Source organism: Acartia tonsa, chromosome 6, assembly GCF_053477335.1.
Source record: "Acartia tonsa isolate MP-2025a chromosome 6, ASM5347733v1, whole genome shotgun sequence".
NCBI lineage: Eukaryota > Metazoa > Arthropoda > Copepoda > Calanoida > Acartiidae > Acartia > Acartia tonsa.
The window spans coordinates 38,615,531-38,637,716 of NC_137265.1; the positions used below are offsets into that span (position 1 = coordinate 38,615,531).

Here is a 22,186-nt window from a genome sequence, read left to right on the forward strand (position 1 = left end):
GCGTACTTTACACATTTTTGGGGTGGATGGAAACCTTGTAAGGGCCCCAAAATCTAACAATATGCGCAGTTGTTTTTATTGCTTTGTGAATTTTTAAATTTTTATTTGTTAAGAAGGCCAATGTTTTATATTTAATTTCATGAACATGCTTTTTGATCAAATTAACTAACTGCTTTCTCTTCTATACATATGTGTATTACATGTAAGTACATATTTATGGTTTTTACTTCTACGTATTTTAGGCCAAACCAGGCCGTATGTGCGTGCGCGCGCGTATGTGTGGTGGTGCGCGTTTTTCTACGTTTCCGTTGTCCTAAGCACACAGGCAACGCAGTGCGCAACTATTTACCATGTCTAAAAATGAAACACAAACAACCACACACACACTCATATAGACGTTTTCACTCCTTACAGGACCATTTTTACGTGATACAATGGTGGATTTCATTTTGTAGACCAATTTTTCAACATAATTTTTCGTTTTGTTTTTTAAAGATTATTTTGAACCACCTTTGCTTTTTTAAATATCATCTTTTAATTCAAAAATCTACAAAATATAAAGACTTGCTGAGCTTTTTTATTATTTTGATTTAGTTGAATTCCAGCCTTAGACAGTGAAAATGGAGGTGGATTTTTCTACAGCAAGTGATAAGGGAGATAAAGTTGATAAAAATGCAGGTAAATGGATTTATCTTATCTTAAAAAAAACATTTCCAGACATTTTGAACCAAAAATGGTTTAAAGGAATGAGAAAAAAATAGAATAAATATTTGCTAATTATTATAAATGTTTAAAAAACTTCAAAACGTATAAATTAAAAGTCAGTAAATTCATTGAGATTTTGATCTATATATTTATAAATCTAGCTATCTATCAATCTATTTATCTAGATCCCATATCAAGTAGTTCTTTACTTAAATTTCTATCTATCTATCTAGATCAGAAATATTGGATTACAACCCGGATCAATGACAGGCCCTCTATTTATATGTCTAAATTTCTATCTATCTACCTAAATTTATATCTATCTCTCTAACGAAATAATCTATCTACGTATCTAGATCAGAAAGATAGGCTAACCCAGATCAAGGACTGGTCCTTTATTTCTATCAGTCTACCTATCTTCATGAATTACTGCCTATCTATCTATCTAACTAACTTAACTATCTATATATCTAGATAAAAAAAATAGATTGTCTGTCACAAATCACAGACTGTTAATCTATTCATCTACCTAAATTTCTATCTAACTAAATAATCTATCTACAGGGTGCGCCACATAAATCCGGACTTTTTCTTATTTTTAAAAAAATGAACATAAAATCGTCAATTTCAAAGATTTTATTGAATTTTAAAAACTGGGAAGCAAACTAGCTATATGACTATTAGATTATTCAATAAAATCGCCGCCAGCCTCAATCACCGCCCCTACCCGCCCCCTGAACCGCCCCCAGACCCTGCTCAACATGTCCCTGTCCAAGCTGGCGAAGTTCTCCTTCATAGTGGCAATGAGGGAGGTCTTTGTGGTATGGGCGCGTCTATTGGTTCATGCTTTAATGGCGCTCCAGGCCCAAAAGTCAATTGGATGAAGATCTGGGCTGCTGGGAGGCCATATCTCCTTAGGGACGTGAGTAACTGCAGGATCCAAATTCACCCATCTTTCAAGCTACCCTTCGACACGGCGGCTCTCATTTGGGCCACAATTAAGCTAGAACAACGTGCAATACCTTTTTGGAAATGGCATGAATATTAAGCTAGGGTTATCATCGCAACACATAGTCTAAAACGAGTTTTAAGGTTACAAATGGGCCCATATAGTCGAGAACCGAGAAATTTTTACGAATTTTCACGATTTTTGACGTTTTTGACCTCTCAAAATCTGCCATGTTTCACTTTGATGGAGTACTACGGCCAAGCCATTTCAGATAGAGAGCTCTAGTCTTTTTTAGTGTCTTACTTATGTATCTAACAGTATCCCCAGCAAGTTGTATAACTCTACCTCACCTACAGATGGGCTGAGGTCAGATTTAGTGGGCCCTAGTCAAGAATCCAGGGTAAACTATCAGCGCGTTTCTATTCTGCCATGTTGAACATAAGCGCTGCCAGCTTGGAGAACACGTCCTCCATTGTCTAAAAAATTTTATGGGCAAAAAGATAACTACCCAAGCTTTTTATAGTGTGGTCAAACGTCATGATTGGTCAAGTAGTTTTGGTGCTATGGCCGTTTGAAAAAAGTCCGGATTTATGTGGCGCACCCTGTATATATCTATCTAGATCAGAAAGATTGGCTAACCCTGATTTAAAACTGAGCCTATATTCGTCAACCTAAATTTTTTCTATTTACCTATCTATTTTTCTGAATTTCTATCTATCTAACAACCTAACTTATTTATATATCTATGTAGATCAGAAAGATTGGTTGACCCAGATCAAGGACTGGGCCGGAGTGACAGAAGCTTTACAAACACTACAGGAACATCTAATTAATTTAAAAAAAGAATATCTAAATATTATAAGAGAAATAAACAAGAGAAAAGTCAAGATAAAATTTGAAATTGATTAAATTATTCCATAAATTTAGTATAAGAGCTATTCGTTGCTTACCTGACCCCCTTTTCCAATTGCCTTTTTCGTCTGCTAGCAAATTGTTATCTCATACTTGACCGTGTTAATATTCCTGGCACTATTGGTTGATTTTCAAAGACCCAATTGAGTGTCGGCACGAGGTCCATGAGATGGGAACATACGGGTATTTAACCCCTTTCCCTTCTAGTGTGTCACTGTTATGAATGGACGAATGCTTTTCAATAATATCTAATAAAAAAGTTGAAATTAATAAAATGTAACTGACAGGAACTATTTGGAGGAGGATGGACGTCCTTGCGCTCCGCTCCCTTGCGTATGATGTTCCAGGACGCGGAGGGTGTCATCAAAACTACCTGGAAACGTCAATGGCGCAAAGCAATGTCAGGTACACACCTTTACTCTCCCCCCCCCCAAAAAAAAAAAAATGTCGCCTAGCAGCTAGTCCTTTATATCTATGTAAGACCATATGGAAACCCTAACTACTTGGCTAGCCTAGAACATTTTATGGGATTTGGCCGAATAACGATTAAATTTATACTTTTCCAAGTCGTTACTTTGACCATAATTTTTGTGTATCCTATTGTTTCACTTATTTAACTTATCATCCATGTTAATTGATTTTTATTTGGCAGGAGACCCAGAGAAGCGTGTCCGAGACCATATGAGCTCTCCGGAGGTGCAACGGAGAATTAAGCTTTATGATACAGCTTCTTTCACTGTAAGTTCACAAATCTATCTGATTTATTTTCTGTACACACACATCTTTCTTTATTTGTTAACTTATTCAATTATCCTTATAATTTAGTAACAAGATCTGTATCTGTGTGTCTGTCTGTCTGTACTGAAAGATACTGCTAACCGCTGAACTGACTGATTCCTCCTAAGATGAATCGTCCCTAGAAAAAAATGACCAGCCTAACTTTTTCTTACTTTTTTTATTTTGAAAGCTAAAATTTAAAAAGGGGAGGCAGAATCTCCCCCTTCCCCCACATTTTAAGTCGTAGCTGCTAGTTTTCTTATAATGAACCATCATACTGCAAACCATTCCTTTACTTATATATTAATTATTTTGATTGCCCTATAGAGTATCATTTAACATACAATCATCTTGCCATCTCTAAACCCATCTATTGGTGCATCAATCTATGTATCTATCCCCTTGTCTATGTATATTTTGAAGATGATTAAAGTCCCTCAACAGATTATGACGTCATACGATAAAATAACCAATAAGAGGCCAGCATAAATTTTACCATTGGTTAATTACAGTGAATACTGGTCTCTCATTGGCTATTCTATCGTATGACGTCATAATTTGTTAAGGTACTTTAAATTTCTTCCTATATTACCCTTCATCTATTTATCTATCCATCTATTCATCTATCCATCCATTCATCCATCCATCTATCTATCTAACCATCCATCTTTCTATCCATACATCTATCTAGCTATCCATCCATCTTTCTAACCATACATCTATCTAGCTGCTATCCATCCATCCATCCATCCATCCATCCATCCATCCATCCATCCATCCATCCATCCATCCATCCATCCATCCATCCATCCATCCATCCATCCATCCATCCATCCATCCATCCATCCATCCATCCATCCATCCATCCATCCATCCATCCATCCATCAATCCATCCATCCATCCATCCATCCATCCATCCATCCATCCATCCATCCATCCATCCATCCATCCATCCATCCATCCATCCATCCATCCATCCATCCATCCATCCATCCATCCATCCATCCATCCATCCATCCATCCATCCATCCATCCATCCATCCATCCATCCATCCATCCATCCATCCATCCATCCATCCATCCATCCATCCATCCATCCATCCATCCATCCATCCATCCATCCATCCATCTATTCATCCATCCATCCATCCATCCATCCATCCATCCATCCATCCATCCATCCATCCATCCATCCATCCATCCATCCATCCATCCATCTATCCATCCATCCATCCATCCATCCATCCATCCATCCATCCATCCATCCATCCATCCATCCATCCATCCATCCATCCATCCATCCATCCATCTATCCATTAATCTAATCATTTATTACCGTTGGAAATATATATTTTTTTTAATCCATGGATCTATTTATTCTCCAAAAAAGCCTTACCTCTATCCATTTTTTCATCCATCTATTGAACTAACTATTATTTTTTTTATTTTAGCTTGGAGTAGTGATGGTATTCTTTGCCGAATATTTATTCCTTGTACATCCACACGCAGTGCCTCTGTTCTACCTGTTCACATTCTCTCTACTTATTATTCTAAGGTTATTAATTATTTTCTTATTTTACTCATTCTTGTAGTCCCTACTTATTCTATGCTCCCATTAGAACAATAGAAACAATTTTGTGCAGTTTCTCTGTTTAATTAGCAATTCCCGAATTTTAGTTAGTCAAAGTCATATCTCCCTTTTATTTAATATTGATTCCTGGAATTAAAAGGTTCAATATTTTAATCGGAGCATCTTTTTAATCAATTCCTATGATGTAAGTATGTCATGAAACTGAATCCTGTATTATGCAATTTTGGTGAAATTTTGTGTTAAACTTTAAATTGATATTCTGCTTATTTTAAGTTTTGACACTCTAAAAGTGTTTATGTTCGTTTTTTCTTCCATTTAATATCAGAGTTTTGCTTTCGTTGTCATCCTTGTTTACTATTATTTTGTTCAGATATTTCATGTACCATGCCGTGAAGTACCATTACTTTCTCATTGATTTCTGTTATTTTCTGAATGTAAGTATTATTAAGTTTTTATTCTTATTTATGCTTATCTTTGTTTATTTAGTGGTTACTTTTATTTGTATGTATACTTTCTATCTACTTATTTGATTGTGTCAAACTCCCCAATCTAATAAAGTAAAAAATATATCAATATGATTAATTTCTGTCAGGTGAAAGTGGGTTGGTTTAGGAAATACTTTAAATTTGATTAACAAACACTTTATATGTAATATTTAGGCATCTACAGCCCTACAGAGTCTAGTATGTAGTGATATATCAGACGAAGGAACCTGCTCTACGTGGCTCAAGGAAAATCTAGCCTTAAAATAATCTCATTCTAAATAGAAAATTTTAATACTACGTCCCATAACTTTATTTTTTGCTTGATAACTGGACGGTTGATTAAAATCTTGAGTATTTTAACAATGAATTTATTATTACTTGGATCTTACACGAGATTATCATATAATCTAATAAAGTGAAACTTGTAGCTGGCTAAAATAACGATCCCCCTATCAACATCCTTATCAACTTCCCCTCCCCTCCTGCTGAATGAAAGAACTGATCAGTAAATGAAGTCCATGTATACGACAAGTTTTCCCCTGTTATGATATCCACTTATATTCTATATCCATTATTTAAACCATCATAAACAGACAACAACCATTTACAGCATATAAAAAGTACATATTTTTGTTACTGGGGACTTACAGTTTAAATTCTTTATTAGTGAAGGAAGTTTAATTCATTGAATTGGTAAAAAGAAATATTTTACTTATTGCAGGGGAATAGGCTCTTTGTCAGTAAGGTGGTGTTATATAATATTTCCGCCTTCAGTATTTTTTGTCTTTCATCTGTCCTAATACCCTTTTACTTGCCATTGATGTTTGAGGCAAAATGGACTTTCTTCATATGAAATCTCTCCTAAATAAAAATTTACTGCTCCCTGTTTTCCTGGTAGACAAGATGGTAATTTCACTTTGATTTAAATTGGACGACAAACAAACTTGTTAAAAGAATTAAATTTTTTGAGGTTAGGTAAGACTAAGTTAGGATATTGGGCGGCCCAAGACTATACAGGCCTCGTAGGAGGTAGATTTTTTGTTGGTGGGGGGGTTGTAGGGTCGGGTGTTTGGACGACCACTTATTGCACCTTAGGATTGTACCGACTAGACACTCCTTAAATACACTCACTGTTGTTGGTTTCTTTTTAGGGAGGTGATAAGCATTCTGCAAAACAATTAACAAATTGCATCTTGGGTTATGTAATGTGAGATGGGAGTCAAGGTGGTAAAAATAATGCGATTTGTTTTTGGAAAGTTGAAAAATTTGTAAAGTTTATTTTTTTGAGATGTAGAAAAATTTATTTTAAACAATGTTTTTTTTTCTTGAGAATATTTGCCCTTAATAGTTTTTCCTTCAAAAATATGTATGTCTCTTTCTAAATGTATTCATTCAAAAAGAATTTACACATATATATTTTTATTGTAGCTGCTCTATAACTTGGGTATGTGACCATGCAACAGCCTTTAATGAGATTGAATTTCCGACAGACAAATTAACCTTTCTGTAGATTTGTAAGTTTAAACTTTGGACACTTTCTGATTATACCAACTAATCAAAATTTAACAATTTAAAGTCGAATGTACCTGAAATTAACAAGTTTTATTTTCTCGTCATTTTATTATTGTATTATTGCTAAGCTATTTATCAATTTTATTATACTGCATTATTATTATTATACTGAATTAAGAATATGTTTTAAAGGCTTGTTTTCAATTTAGGCTAATTTCATGCTTAGGAAACAAACATTTTCAATATTTATATTTTTTTATATTATAATCTACATTCTTACATAAAAGTAACTTAATGTACGTTTGTGTGTATGTATAATTGTACTAAAATTTTAAGGTGGCATTTACCCTCCCTATCCCCCTCATAAAGGTACCAAATAGGCATTTCTGGGCGGGCCATTAACGTTAAATTAAAGCATTTAGATTTAAATAAAAATCTTAAAGAAAATGCTTAAAAGTTTTGTAATAATATTCTAACTTTTAAACATCCCAAAAAATCTCTAATGATAATAATCTACCTTTCTTAACCAAGTATTAACTTATATTATTTTAAATTGAAATTAATAAGATTTATCCGAAGCTTTAAAGAATATTCATTGAAATATATAAATTAAAAATATTTGTTATGCAGTCATGGTCCAATTTCTATGGCCATCCTTGCCTGGCAAAACTCGCTTGTGTTCCATTCTCTGGATAAGATGACCAGCTTCTTTATTCATATCATGCCGGTAAGTTTGCCAGGTTTCCCAGAAATTTTAACGACTGGCGAATTCTATACTAAAACGTACAGAGTTTTAAACTGAATATTAGTTTTAACTTCTAGAGGCAGTTTTTAATATTTTTGTTGACTTTGCATAGACGCCCAATGATGGTGGAAAAGGGGTGTTTACACGCCTTACTCTTTTTTACCCCCCTGAAACATTTGAAACTCCCCATTTACCCCCCTCAAAATATAAAACTTGGACGTTTCTGCTTGTAATGTTTAAACTTGCATAAATTCTTAGACTAGTGAGTATCAAGACAGAATTATCCTTGAATTGTAAAAATCTTCCAACTATAAAAAATTTAACAATTAATATAATTTCTCTTAGACATTGCTGAACTACATAATCAGATGGAATATTATACCTGGATCTGTTCAAGAAGGTAAATAAATACTGTTTTCTAGAATCATGAAAAAGAATTAGCAGCGAAGTTAAAAAAAAACCGCAAAAAGTGAATTATTGAGCAAATAATAAGTTTGTCTTTCAAAATATTTGTGTCTTGTCTGACCTACAGACGGAAAAAGTAAATTATATACTGGATGCTCATTAGTATTGCTAGAATCATTGCCAAACAATTCAGTAGTCCCAAAAAGAAGCCAAAAAATGCATATCTCCTAAAGCGTTACGGACGGACTGGCAGACTAAAAAGTAAATCTTTGGATCAATGAGAAGAAAAAACATGAGATCATTGTCTTTTTAAATAGCTTTTATATTTATATAAAATACTTTTCTAGATATTTCTTTGTCCTTATCATTGTGGAGTGCCCTGTTAGTACCTTGTGCTGGATATATTTTATGGCAGGTATTGTACTTAGTTGCTTTTAAATTCTAAGTGGTTCCCTGGAAATTGGGGTTTTTAGGGTCTTAACTGAATCAGGCCCCCTTTTACTATAATAAATTTATGAATATAAGGTTAAAACGATAAACGACAAATTAATGTACATCACCAATGCATTGGTGATAAACAAAATTACCTCTTGTGTAGTTTAATATATTGATTGAAAAGTTAAGACACAACTAGTTTCATACAACTTATCCAGAGTTAATTCAAGCACTCAATGTTTTAAAAGTAAATTAATGAACGATCCCTTTATGAGACTAGATAGCATCTGTACATCCAAAAAACAGTTCTTAATCATTACCTAAAATTATCTATCTTATTATCTATCTATCTAGGTTGGGTATCTGTACATCCAGAAAATATGATTATTACCTAGAATAATCTATCTATCTATCTAGGTTGGGTATCTGTACATCCAGAAAACAGTTATTGATCATTATCTAGAATTATCTACCCATCTAGGTTGGATTGTGCATCTGTACATCCAAAAAACAAATAATCTATCTCTCTAGGTTGGGTTAGAATAATCTATCTATCTATCTAGAATGGATATCTGTGCATCCAGAAAACATGATTATTACCTAAAATTATCTTTCTATCTATCTAGGTTGGATATCTGTACATCCAGAAAACATGATCATTATCTATAATTATTTATCTATCTAGGTTGGGTATCTGTACATCCAAAAAACATGATTATTACCTAGAATAATCTATCTATCTATCTAGATTAGATATCTGTACATCCAAAAAATATGCTTATTACCTAGAATAATCTATCTATCTAGATATCTATATCTAGATTGGATATCTATACATCCAGAAAACATGATCATTTCCTAGAATAATATATCTATCTATCTAGGTTGGGTATCTGTACATCCAGAAAACAGTTATTGACCATGATCCAGAATTAGTAACATCATACAGATATATGATCCAGGTAAAATAATTCTGGATAGTTGCCAGATTGTATTTGGTTTGAGTCCCGGCATAAATCGTTAATTATGGTCCTATTTGTGTACAGAATATATTGATTTAAAGAGGAAATTTATTTATTTTATAAACAAAAAGATTTTAAAATAAAAAATCAATTCCATTTTAGAAGCAATATTTTGTTTTTTAATCTAGTGTACATTATCGGTCTACTTGGTGTCTTAAAACCAAATATCGGCACAATACTTGTAGCATTAGAATATTGAGTATTTTGACTATTATCTGTTGCAAATGAAATAGATCTCAATAACATAGCTTTTTATAGTTCTTATATGAGTAGCTGGACAAAGTGTCTCAAAAATCAGCCATGTGACATCATAAAAATGAGGGAGATGAGAAGAGAAGTGGGAAAGAAAACCCCTAAAAAAGAGATGGATAATCCCTTATTTTTATGACGTCACAAGGCTGATGTATCGAAACACTTTGTCCAACTACTTATATGAATATATGGATGTTAGTTTAACATTTATTTTGTAGGCAACAAAGAATCCTATGTATAACATTGTCAGAGATCTTTGTCAACTTATTGGAGTTTTTGAAAAAGGTTAGTAATATTGATATTTGAATTAATTTTCGGAATGAATTATTATACATAGAAGGGAATGGGATATTATCATTATCTAATAATTTATTTTTGGTTGAATGTTAGAGTCAGTTATAAAATAACTTTTCAGGACTTAATATATAAATAGTTTTATGTACAAGTAAAGTCGAGGATCTTAAGGGATAAGACAATATTTATTAGGTAATATATATCCCCAAAGATGATAAAAAATATCTTTTCCTGTAGTTATAAATGTCCACTCCTACCATGTGTAAAAGTAGAATATATTATTTCTGTTGATACATCATAAAAATGAATTAACATATTCAAAAAACTTGTTTTGACTATCTTATTGTTTTTAAATACTAGATTTTCTTTTAGGAGAAACATATGAACCAGAGACCTACAAGTCTAAAGTCGTATTTGTAGTGGGACAATTCATCTATATTCTAGTATGCTTAGTTCCCATTCCTCTTATATTTCATTTCAAGTAAGTATAGTTTTCTTATCCTTGTATAAAAGTTATATGGTTCCCTATCACAGTTAGGCTTATGATAGATCCAGAGATGGTTGAAAACAATTTTGAGGGAATGTACTCCCACTCTCCCAAGACATCACCCGCTTGAAAATTATCTCCCACCCCCATCCCCTCAAAAAAATCCTTCTTTTACTTTTCCTTTAAAAGCTAAAATTAAAAGTAAAGGTCGACTTACCTTTCTTAATTGTGTATAGTCAGCCGTTTGACATATTTTAATGTAGTAGGGAAAAATGTTGTCTATAATAACTACTAGAAATGCCTGGATGTACCATCCAGGTTTAGATAAATTAGTGAAAATAAATGTTTCCTTCTGTTATGATACATTATTGATATTAATTCTTATAAAAATCATCATCCTGAAACATTGAAGTCGTACGCAAACATACGCAATGTTAGAAGGGTGACGCAAATTTCAGATCTCAGTATTCAGGATTTGAGAAAAATTCATCTTTATATCATAGCAAATTAGATAATCCTGAAAGCATCGCTTAAATATTATGGAGAAAATAAGTAAATCAAATTGCAAAAAATAGTATCTGAAATTTGAGCTAACCTTCCAACATTGTGTACTAGAGTTGGCTCGATAAAACTATCTCCCTATTGGCTAGTTTTCTATATGCATATATATTTCTCAATAAATCTATTTTCCTCACCCGGCATTACTATTTAAATGGAAGTAAATATTTAATAATCTAAATGATCTTAAAAAGATTTTTTTTAATTATATTTTTTTCTTTACATCACCATCACCAAAGGGTTTATTATATGATTACAATTTTAGTTCAATATTTGAACACACAAAGTGTCGCCACAATCGAATTCTTTTAAAACAGAGTTTTCTTTAATTTATTATATTATAAATTTAAATTTTCTTTTTTTATGATTAGAAATTAAATACTTCATTAAAATGTAAATAGCAACATGAAATGAAAAAAATGAATTTATTTTTAATAAAGTAAAATAATGGGTCTTTTCGTTCTGGGTAATGAGAGTTTATTATGGATTATTGGAGCACTATGAGTTTTCAACGAATTTTCCTTGGAAAACTTGAGCTCATTTATAGACATTTATTTCCTATATAGATCTGACATGGATCTTGAAGCAATTAAGCAGGCCGTTTTGTACATGTTAAAAATTGAAAGATTTCATTAAATAAAAGTTATCGCAAATATACTTAGTAAATGACCGCGTGCAACTTCGGGAAATGGCATTTTATAACTCTCCATCATTTTAAAGGATTTTAAGGGGGTTGGGTGGGTTTTAAATATACAACAATAAATACTTTTATAGATATACATTATACATTCTCCTATTATTGTTTCTAACAAAAAATAAACTTTTGTCTAAATATAGGAAGTCCGCACAACACAATGAATTGTCTTTTATTTACAAAAAAGTTATTTTTAAATCTACAAAACTAAACTCTCCATAACTTGCCCAGTAATGTATTAATATCTTCAGAATGTTTAAGTATTTGATAGATTGACTTAAATGAATCTTATTATGGAGTCAAAATCAATTTTTATTTATTTACAAAGATGTCTACTAAAAGTAATTTTATTCTTTATACTATAAAAAAATTTAAACATTATATTATTCTAGGAATTATCTTCATTGCTTCTCCACGTAACAAAAGGAAAATTTGTCTACAAACAGATCTTATTGCAATTAAAAATATGTTTAAATTTCCACTTCAAATGTAACATACATTATGGCTGAGTGGGCTTAGCCGACAATTTAATTTTTTCTCTTCATATCTAATTCATATCTTAAAACTCAGGATCGACTCTGCTTAAGAAAAAATGTGATTCAAATCAGGTTTTTCAGATTTTTTATTCAATATATATAACTTTTCCAATAAAATGCTAATATCATAGGAAACCCAGCAGCCAAGAAAATGCAACATGCAAAATTTAAACTGATATGATTAAATTTAGAATATCAACATTTCAAGTAATGGTGAATTTTTCTCAAATCATGAAAACTGAAATTTGAATTTGCGTCACCCTTCAACCTTGCATTTGACTGGGTATGACTTAGAGAAACGACATCTATAAAATCCATCATAAAATATAAATATTAACATATTCATAGAAAAACATTTTTTCTATATATGCATTAAAAAGCATTTTGCTTCCAAGCTTCTGTATTAGTATTTTTAACTATTACCTTAAAATTTGGGTGAAAATTCCTTTAATAAAGCGCATGGGTTAACACGCTAGTTTGTCATCCTTAAAATCCAGGTTCTAGCCTTGCAAGGTTACACTTTTTTTATCCAAAATTGCGTTGCAACAAATTAATCTTTCCTTATTACAAATCAATTTCACGAACCGATTAATCCTTTATGAATCAAAAATATTTCAAGGGGGGTGGAAAGGGGGGAGTAATATAATAGTTATTTAGCATCGTATCATTAACTATTATTATATAACACTGGCTTTAATCTCAAATGATTGTACATTTTTATATTCATAGAAAACTGGATATAATACGATGCATATGTACATTTTTCATTGTGGCTAAGAACCGGTTCTAATTCGGATTTGAAGCGATACTGGAATATTAAAGTGAGAATGTATTTAGGGTCAGGGAATATCAAATACAAATTTGATTATGTATAATTTAATAAAAATTGCACTAAGATATGTATCCTGCATGCCTTAGTGTTTTACACTCTAGCTTCCCATTTCTAAAATCCAGGTTCTAATCTGTCTGGGAATCCACGAAAAATATTCTCAAAAATTATGTGGACACTTACTTGACCATAAATTATGTGGACACTACCTTGATCTTAATGAGTTGAACTTAAATAGAAGAGAATCAACAAACCTCGAAACCTCATTGTTGTCAGAATTTTTTTCTATAATTTTTTTTAATTGAAATATTCATGAAGTCATATCTAAACAATCTTTAAAATTTCTCAGGGTGGTTATATACTATTATTAAAAAGAATAAAATTTACTCTTAAATGGCAACCCTGAATAAAAATGCAGAATAAAGTATAAACCATACCTTGGAACAAAAGACTCGGCCATTTCAAAATATAGCCCATATACGATACTTACACCTTATTGTTTAAAATTGCCTATATAGAACAGTACTGGTGTGGAATAGTGGGTAAAGTTTGACGTATTTTTTTTTTATTTTTAATAACTTCATATAGAGTTCCGGTTCTAATCCCCGCGAAATAAAACGTAAATCTATTAACTATATCCGATTATATAAAGTAGTAGGCTTTTTTATCTGCAGGAAAGGATCTTCTAACTGCTAAACCGAAATATTTTCTTTACAGTGAAGCATCCAATAGGTCCAGGGAAGGTTTATAAATTTTTATTGCTTTTTATCCTCTTATAAGAAGTATCCCCAAAAGTTAAATTTTAAAACGATGTTTACGTAGCGCGAACGTCGCCGGTTCAAACCTACGACATGACTTATTTAAAAATTCCAGTTTAATTCCCTGCAAGTAATCTAAACTTTTATAGATATCATCCATATAATAAAGTAACCGGATGTATGTTTGTCTGTCTGTTTGTTTGTACCAAAGGAAATACTGACCACTGAACCGATATGGTTCTCTTTTACAGGGTAGCTTATCATAGGTCCTGGGAAGATTTCTAACTATTTTTTTGAAAAACTAAAATTAAAAATAACAGATGGTTGACTCCCACCCCCCCCCCCTAAAAAACCCCCAATAATTCACACCTTCAAAATCTCTCCCTCTTTCTCTCTCTTTTTCTCTCTCTCTGTCTAGATTTCGAGGTTTAATGATTCAAAACGATGTAGGGCAACGGTAGCCGGTTCGAATCTTGTTGAAAATAAATTTTTTTTAATTGCTTTAAAAAAAAGATTTTGAGTGATCTTTTAAAATTAGTTTTATTTTATTCTTTATCGACATTGTTTACAATGCACATTGGGGCAAATCTAGCAAAAAGGGGATTTAATTATTTAGTACCCTTAAAATTCACCCCACAAAAATTTCATTTTATACTTTTTTAACAAATTTGCTTTTATGTTTTTTTCTGTCATTTGAAAGGAACATGGAGATAAAGGTCATTTAATGAAGGTAGATAGAAAATTACCGGAATAACACCCCACGAAAATAGCCCCCCTTTACCCTATCCATCTATCTATTAATCTCTCTATCCATCCGTCTATCTATTCATCTATCTATCCATCTATCTATCCATTTATATATCCATCTATCTATCCATCTGTCTATCCATCTATCTATCCATCTATCTATCCATCTATCTATCCATCTATCTATCCATCTATCTATCTATCCTTCTATCTATCCATCTTTCTATCCATCTGTCTATCTATCTATCTATCCATCTATCGATCCATCTATCTATCCATCAACTATTTATCTATCTATCCATCAACTATCCATCCATCTATCTATCCATCTATCTATCCATCTATCTATCCATCTATATATCCACTTATCTATCTATCCATCTTTCTATCCATCTGTCTATCTATCTATCTATCCATCTATCGATCCATCTATCTATCCATCAACTATTTATCTATCTATCCATCAACTATCCATCTATCCATCCATCTATCTATCCATCTATCTATCCATCTATATATCCATCTGTCTATCCATCTATCTATCCATCTGTCTATCCATTTACTCATCCATCTATCTATCCATCTATCTATCCATCTATCTATCCATCTGTCTATCCATCTATCTATCTATCCATCTATCTATCCATTTATCTATCCATCTATCTATCCATCTATCTATCCATCTATCTATCTATCCATCTTTCTATCCATCTGTCTATCTATCTATCTATCCATCTATCGATCCATCTATCTATCCATCAACTATTTATCTATCTATCCATCAACTATCCATCTATCCATCCTTCTATCTATCCATCTATCTATCCATCTATCTATCCATCTATCTATCCATCTGTCTATCCATCTATCTATCCATCTGTCTATCCATTTACTCATCCATCTATCTATCGATATATCTATTCATCTACCTATCCATCTAATTGTCCATCAAAGTGTTCAAAGTGTTAAATTTGGGGTCATAGAAGGCTATACTCAAAAAACGCCTATCTCAGAAAACGCCTATCTCAAAAAACGCCCATCTCAGAAAACGCCTATCTCAAAAAACGCCTATCTCAGAAAACGCCTATCTCAAAAAACGCCTTTTTCATAAAATGCCTACTCCATTTTTAAAAAATTGTCTTGTAGTGAAACATGTCAGTCTAAGGTATTGTGAATATTGTAAAATATGTACATTACAAACAAAATACTAAAGGTTTGCTGTTTGAAAATTGATCACAATTGAATAACAAAAACTTTTTTTAAAGTTTCTTTACTTCATATATCTACTGCAAACAACCCAGTTTACTTTTCAGTTATTATAATAAGATGAACAACTATTAGCTCTATAAAACATAATTCTTATTTTTTATATTATCATTTGACCTAATATCTTGAATTAACAGAATATCAGGTTGAAATGTTGTAAATATGACTAAGCCTAGTAAATTTGTAAAGAGACATTCATAAAGATGTTGTGTAATTTTGTTCTAGTTTTTATTATGCTTAAAAGAAATTTTAGATTCATTTTATATAATTATTAACATACACAAATAATATACAAAATATTTATCGAGTATGATATGCTTTAAAATTATCAGAATTATATAGCTATTCCTCAAAATAAAAAATGTTTTTAGAATAATTATTATAAATTAATTATAATTATATAGCTGTTCCTCAAAATAAAAAAAAGGTTACAATAATTATCATAAATTATAAAGCAATTTGACATTTTGTTAAATCTTACTCTCCATAGATGATGAATTTTGGGGGAAAAATAGGGTGAGGGTATTTTAATGTATTTTCCCTATATTCCTTCTTATTTTTATTAGATTCAAAAATGATGTACTTTTGAATAAGCTTCAATAATTAAACCCTTTCCTCCAATAATTTTCTCCAATCCCTGATTTTCCATTTATTTAAACCTTCTCTATTCTCTTAAATAGCAGCTACTCTTAAGTTTACCATTTTATCCATCTTTTTACATAGTTTATTGACTGGTTGATTTGATAACTGTTTATTTGAGTTTTAAATACCTAATAGATCATGAATGACAAGTATTTTGTTATTCTATTGAATACTAGTTATAAATTAGACTTTATTTTTTAAAAATGTAGTAGGCATTTTATGAAAAAGGCGTTTTTTGAGATAGGCGTTTTCTGAGATAGGCGTTTTTTGAGATAGGCGTTTTCTGAGATGGGCGTTTTTTGAGATAGGCGTTTTCTGAGATGGGCGTTTTTTGAGATAGGCGTTTTCTGAGATGGGCGTTTTTTGAGATGACCCTCATAGAATTCATTTCAGTAGAAGGGGAGAGGATGGTGTAAAGGGGGTGGATGGGGATTCTTATTTTAACAAGCTACAAGTTTCACTTAATAATAAATCCATTATAAATGTGGGCATTATTGACATAGATTTTTATTAGCTAATATCTATATTTATAATGATATTATGATTCTTGTTTACTGTTTATATGTATACTAGCGGCTTCGCCCCTAGCCTATATGGGCTTTGCTCCAAGAGGTAATTAAACAAGGATGACAACATCCATAGAAGCGAATCTCTAAAATGGAAGGACAAACGAACATTAACACTTGTGAAGTGTAAGAACTGAATATTAATGCATGTCTATAAAAGTAATTAAAACTGATTAAATACATGTTACTGTTTAAGGACATACTGACGTTTTTAGGGCTTGATTATAGAGATGCTTCGCTTATAACACTATACCTTAATGTACTAAGAATAAGTACTGAGTATTCAGTAAATCAGATGAATAGGATATTTTTAACATTCAAAACCATTATTTGTTGTCATAAAAGTAAAAAATCAGCTTGTTATAAAGGACCAGTAGATATATTCCCTGAAGAGTAGAATCTAATCGGTTTTGTGGTTACCGAGATCTATTGGTACGGACGGACAGACAAACATACATCAAGCTACTTTGTATTATAGATTCACACCCAGGGATCTAAGGAACAAAACAATAACCGATTAATGTATGTACTTGTACATCCCCAATATAGATACATTAAATAATAAATTATTTTACAAAATTGATTGTCTGTAGATGACAATTAGTGGTTGAAAAGTTTTAATACTCATCTTAATGAACCAACCAATAAAAAATCAATCAAATTTCCTAAAGTTGTTATGCCAACGAATACAAAAACGTTATTATAAAACTTTGAAGTTTGGGGACTAGTGTAATGTCCCCTCCCTTTCTAAATAAAACTGAAGACGCTAAACATGAAGACCATGTAACTACAAAACTTAAAAACAAAGCATTACCAATAGGCATACAGATACTACTTGCTAATTCATATTTAAAATGATTATAAGAACACTACGTTATTTGAATGTTAGCTTTACCTTTCTGCAGTGAGGGAGGGGACATTGGGCTGTTTATAACACTAGTCCCCAAAGTTTTACAGTTGTGTGTTCAAACATTTTAACTACTAACTTTGATCTACACAAGGGGTAATTTTGTGTATTATCATTGGGGATGTACATCAATTTATTGACCTTTGTCTTCTCCCTTTAGATCCCTGATATTTGTAATAATCCATAGAAACGCTTATTTAGTTACATTAAAACATCAAACATAAAGAGGTTTAGATTTAGGTTTAGCACCCCCCCCCTTCCCTCCCCTCCCCATCATTTAGTCAATAAAACTTGAAAATATTCATTATCAACTTATATTCAAAGTCTGATCAAATAAATATTTCTCATAACTATGTTTTTGCGTCTTTTATTTATATGTATTACATCTTACATTTGACTTTAAAAGCGCATTTAAAAGCTTTTTCTTACAATCTTTTCTTGCACCCACCTTTAGAAAACGGGCTAAAAACCCCTACAGGGGCGCGGGGGGGGTAAATGAAACCAGTACAGGCGATTATAATATGTCTTTGGGCAATCAAATATCGTTTTTTTAGTCGGTGGCAACCAGTGAAAACATGTTTCCTGATACTGTCTACTTAAATGTTGATTTTAAAACAAACAAAAATAAACTAAAATCTTGACTTCAACTAGAATTATTTAGGACTAATTTCTTCAATTTGTGTTTTTTTCTTTTATACTGTCAAAATATATGTAATGCATGACTCATCAAAAGTTATTTTGTCTAATTACGTTAATTCTAAGAGATTTTATAATACTTTTAAAATTGTTGGTGAAACACAAAAAGTATGCCTTTTTCTGTAAGAAAATTTTTGCATTTCTTGACTTCCATGCATTAGAATGCTTACTTGAAAAGCGTATTTTTACGATTCCTTTGAAATCTGATGTACATTGGGTATGATAATACTCATAGAATGTTTAAAACTTGATTTGGGGGTGGTGAATTGATGCCCCTTGTTGCCCCTATGTGCAATGTTAGAAAATTTTTTTTATCTTTCGATCACTGAAGTGGTTTTGATCTGATGTGCTTCAGACTGCTGGGTTTGAAATTACATGCTGAACTCTACCACTGAGCTACAGAGGATATCATATTATTGCCGTCAATTTAAACTAATACTTAAAAAATCTAAATATTGTCTATATTGCCTCTTTCTATTTTTACCTTTTCTCTCTCTCTGAGTGAACCTTAAAAATTTTGAATGTAATATGTTGTCTATTGTGGTATGCTTGTCAAAGCGCTGACTATTAGATAAGTAGATCATGCGTTCAATTCCTGGTGATGTTAAATGATAATATTTTTTTTCAGTTTATTATCGTGTGTCAGTGATAATAGATGTAAATAATTTTTTTCAGTTTATTATTTCTTTCTCTCTCTGTGTGTTTCTTATTAATTTGAATATAACGTCTCCTGTGGTATGGCAGTCAAAGTCCTGGCTTCCAGTTATGACGATCATGCGTTCAAATCCTGGTGATGTTAGATGAGATTAATATTTACAGTTTATTATTTCTTTTCTCTCTCTCTCTCTCTCTCTCTCTCTCTCTCTCTCTCTCTCTCTCTCTCTCTCTCTCTCTCTCTCTCTCTCTCTCTCTCTCTCTCTCTCTCTCTCTCTCTCTCTCTCTCTCTCTCTCTCTCTCTCTCTCTCTCTCTCTCTCTCTCTCTCTCTCTTTTTCTTTGTGTATCCAATTAATTTTGAAGAAAATACGACGTCTCTTTTGGTATAGTGGTCAAATTGCTTTTCTCTCTATCTTATTATGATGATTGCGGGTTCAAATCCCAGCGATGATTGACATGATTAATTTTTTTCAGTTTATTATTTCCTTGTCTATCGTGTCTTATGGATGCGAGTTTGAGTCAGACCAAGAACAAATTTATATTTTAAGTTACTGTTGGTACATTGTAAAGCTTTAAAAATATTTATTGCTTTACCATATATTACTTATTATCGCAGCGAGGGAAAATGATACTTAGTGTTTGGGTAGTTTCGAACTTAGAACCTTCTGACTTGCACTGATGCAAAATTGGACCCTAATCTCTACCCCTGAGCTAAGATGTCAATTATAAAAATGTGTAAAATTTTATAATACAATATAAGATTTCAGTTTTTCTTTACTTTGTCTTTTTTCACATCTGATAATTGGTCTCCTTCATAGCTTGATTATAGAATGTTGATTTCCTTATCCGTACGTTGCGGGTTCGAGGCTCTCCGAGAGGGGCAGGGATTTTGTTGTTGATCAAAATTGGGTGTTTCTGTGTAGTAAAAGATGTCGCAAATATAGGTATTAAATAAGGTCTATATAGACATTCATATTCTTATCTTCATTGGTGGATTTTTTATATCATTCAGCAAAAAATTGTTGCTTTCCTTTTTAGTACCTAGCGAGCATTGAAATGCATGTTAAGAATAGGGGGTAGTTTATTTCATGCTAACCCCTGCGAGGGGGGGGGGTAACCATGCAAAGCCTTTATCTGCGATGTTCTAATCCTACGGTGCTACTCTGTACCCAATAATACCTAACCTTATCTTTTTTTAGGAGTTTGAACACACTGTACCTGTTATTCCTGATGGTAGCTGCCACATGGAGGGGTGGCTCATACTATGTATTCCAGTTCACTAAAACTTATAACAAAAAGTTCTCATCAAGCAACGGAGAAGCTATCAAGGCTGAATGATTTCCGTGTAATTGTATGTTATCCAATTATTTTAAAGCATAAATGTATATTACACCTTAAGAAAAACTTTAAACTGAAAAAAAACTTTTCATTTTTGTAAAAGGGGTAAACAGTATTCTGATTCTGGATTAAGGAAACAATTATATGTTCAATAGTAGTAACTGTGATTCTTGGATTGTGGTATTGTCGATTTACATAAAATTTTACAAACGAATGTTTCAATACCCCTACTCCCCTCTATCTCTTGCCATACTAACCCTGCAGACCCTTATTTATTTTGAAATATCCGTAACACTGCTTGACCTAACCTTTTAAAATGAATGTCTGTAATAATAATGCATAAATTCTTTTAAATTATCTTTTTTCACATAATGTTCATTCAAAAGCGATAGAGGCTATAATGTTTTAATCTTCAAGAAATTTTTTTACAAATGTAAATGTAAGAATATTTTTTCTCGTATTCATTCGAATCCGGGGGATAGGAACCGGTTCTCATCCATACGAAAAAACTATGTCTAGCATCGTATTATATCCAGCTTTCTACGAATATAGAAATATACAATCATAAGATTAAAACCAGTTTTTTTAGCCCGTGCCTTCGGCAACTCGGGGCTAATAAAACTAGTTTTAATCTTATAATTGTACATTCTATATTCGCGGAAAGCGGTTTATAATACGGTGAAAGAAATAACTATTCAACTAAAAATACTATAATATCATATATGTCTGTTTTTTTGTATTTAAAATGTCAGAAATAAATGTTTAATCAAAATATATTGCTTTAAATTAGATATAATGTTTTTTTTTATATTTATTACAGATTGTTTCTACCAAACCAAAAAGCAGATCTGAGCCGCTTAATGCTAATTTGAAGCCGCATAATATTCTTAAAGTTGGCTGCAGCTACTGATTGACAAAAAATCGATTAATCGGTAGCTGTAATTTGATTTTTTCCTTATTAGTTTAGACCAAAAGCATATTGACAACGTGCCATTCTTGGATCTAGTGCAGTTCACGGTAAAAAGTTCCTGATAACGATTATCTCCAAAAATCTAAGAAATTCAAAGGCTGCTAACGGCCAATCGGTGAAACAGTTATCTCGCAGTGCACATGAATGCGCGAAAAGGTCTTATTTTACGTGTTTTTATTTCAGTGAAGCTTTCCATGTGCATAATTGGATCTTGGCAATTGTAGATTATTTATAAGCCTTCTTATCCCGCTTAACACGATATACGGGCATGCCATGTACAGTCAACCGTTTGACAATTATTACCAGGAACATTCTACCATGAACTGCACTAGATGCCCATTTTCATTTAGAATAATGCTGAGGTTTTGTGAGAAAGACTATGATTGTGTTAAAATTTTACAATGTTCTAAATGACAAATGTAGATTAATTTTCTTAAAACAGTTGTTAAAAA

At 32.0% G+C, this 22,186-nt stretch overlaps 1 protein-coding gene across 1 annotated transcript; it reads left to right on the forward strand.

Annotated features, from left to right (window-relative positions):
• Positions 1 to 594: 594 nt before the first annotated feature.
• On the forward strand, positions 595 to 21,190 carry LOC145322604 (uncharacterized). The gene is made up of 15 exons (XM_080164753.1): positions 595 to 678; positions 2,406 to 2,469; positions 2,850 to 2,971; positions 3,219 to 3,304; positions 4,796 to 4,899; positions 5,306 to 5,369; positions 5,595 to 5,664; positions 7,140 to 7,156; positions 7,561 to 7,659; positions 8,023 to 8,077; positions 8,430 to 8,497; positions 9,402 to 9,479; positions 10,010 to 10,076; positions 10,458 to 10,566; positions 20,626 to 21,190. The coding sequence occupies exons 1-15, from the start codon at positions 621 to 623 to the stop codon at positions 20,762 to 20,764; spliced, it is 1,200 nt and encodes a 399-aa protein (XP_080020879.1). The 5' UTR covers positions 595 to 620; the 3' UTR covers positions 20,765 to 21,190.
• Positions 21,191 to 22,186: the final 996 nt, after the last annotated feature.

Bases quoted from the DNA above. Each gene is read 5' to 3' on its own strand.
- LOC145322604 (XM_080164753.1), top strand. From the start codon at position 621: ATGGAGGTGGATTTTTCTACAGCAAGTGATAAGGGAGATAAAGTTGAT. The intron at 8,078-8,429 runs GTAAATAAATAC...ATACTTTTCTAG, and splicing joins ACCTGGATCTGTTCAAGAAG to ATATTTCTTTGTCCTTATCA. The intron at 9,480-10,009 runs GTAAAATAATTC...TTTATTTTGTAG, and splicing joins CATACAGATATATGATCCAG to GCAACAAAGAATCCTATGTA.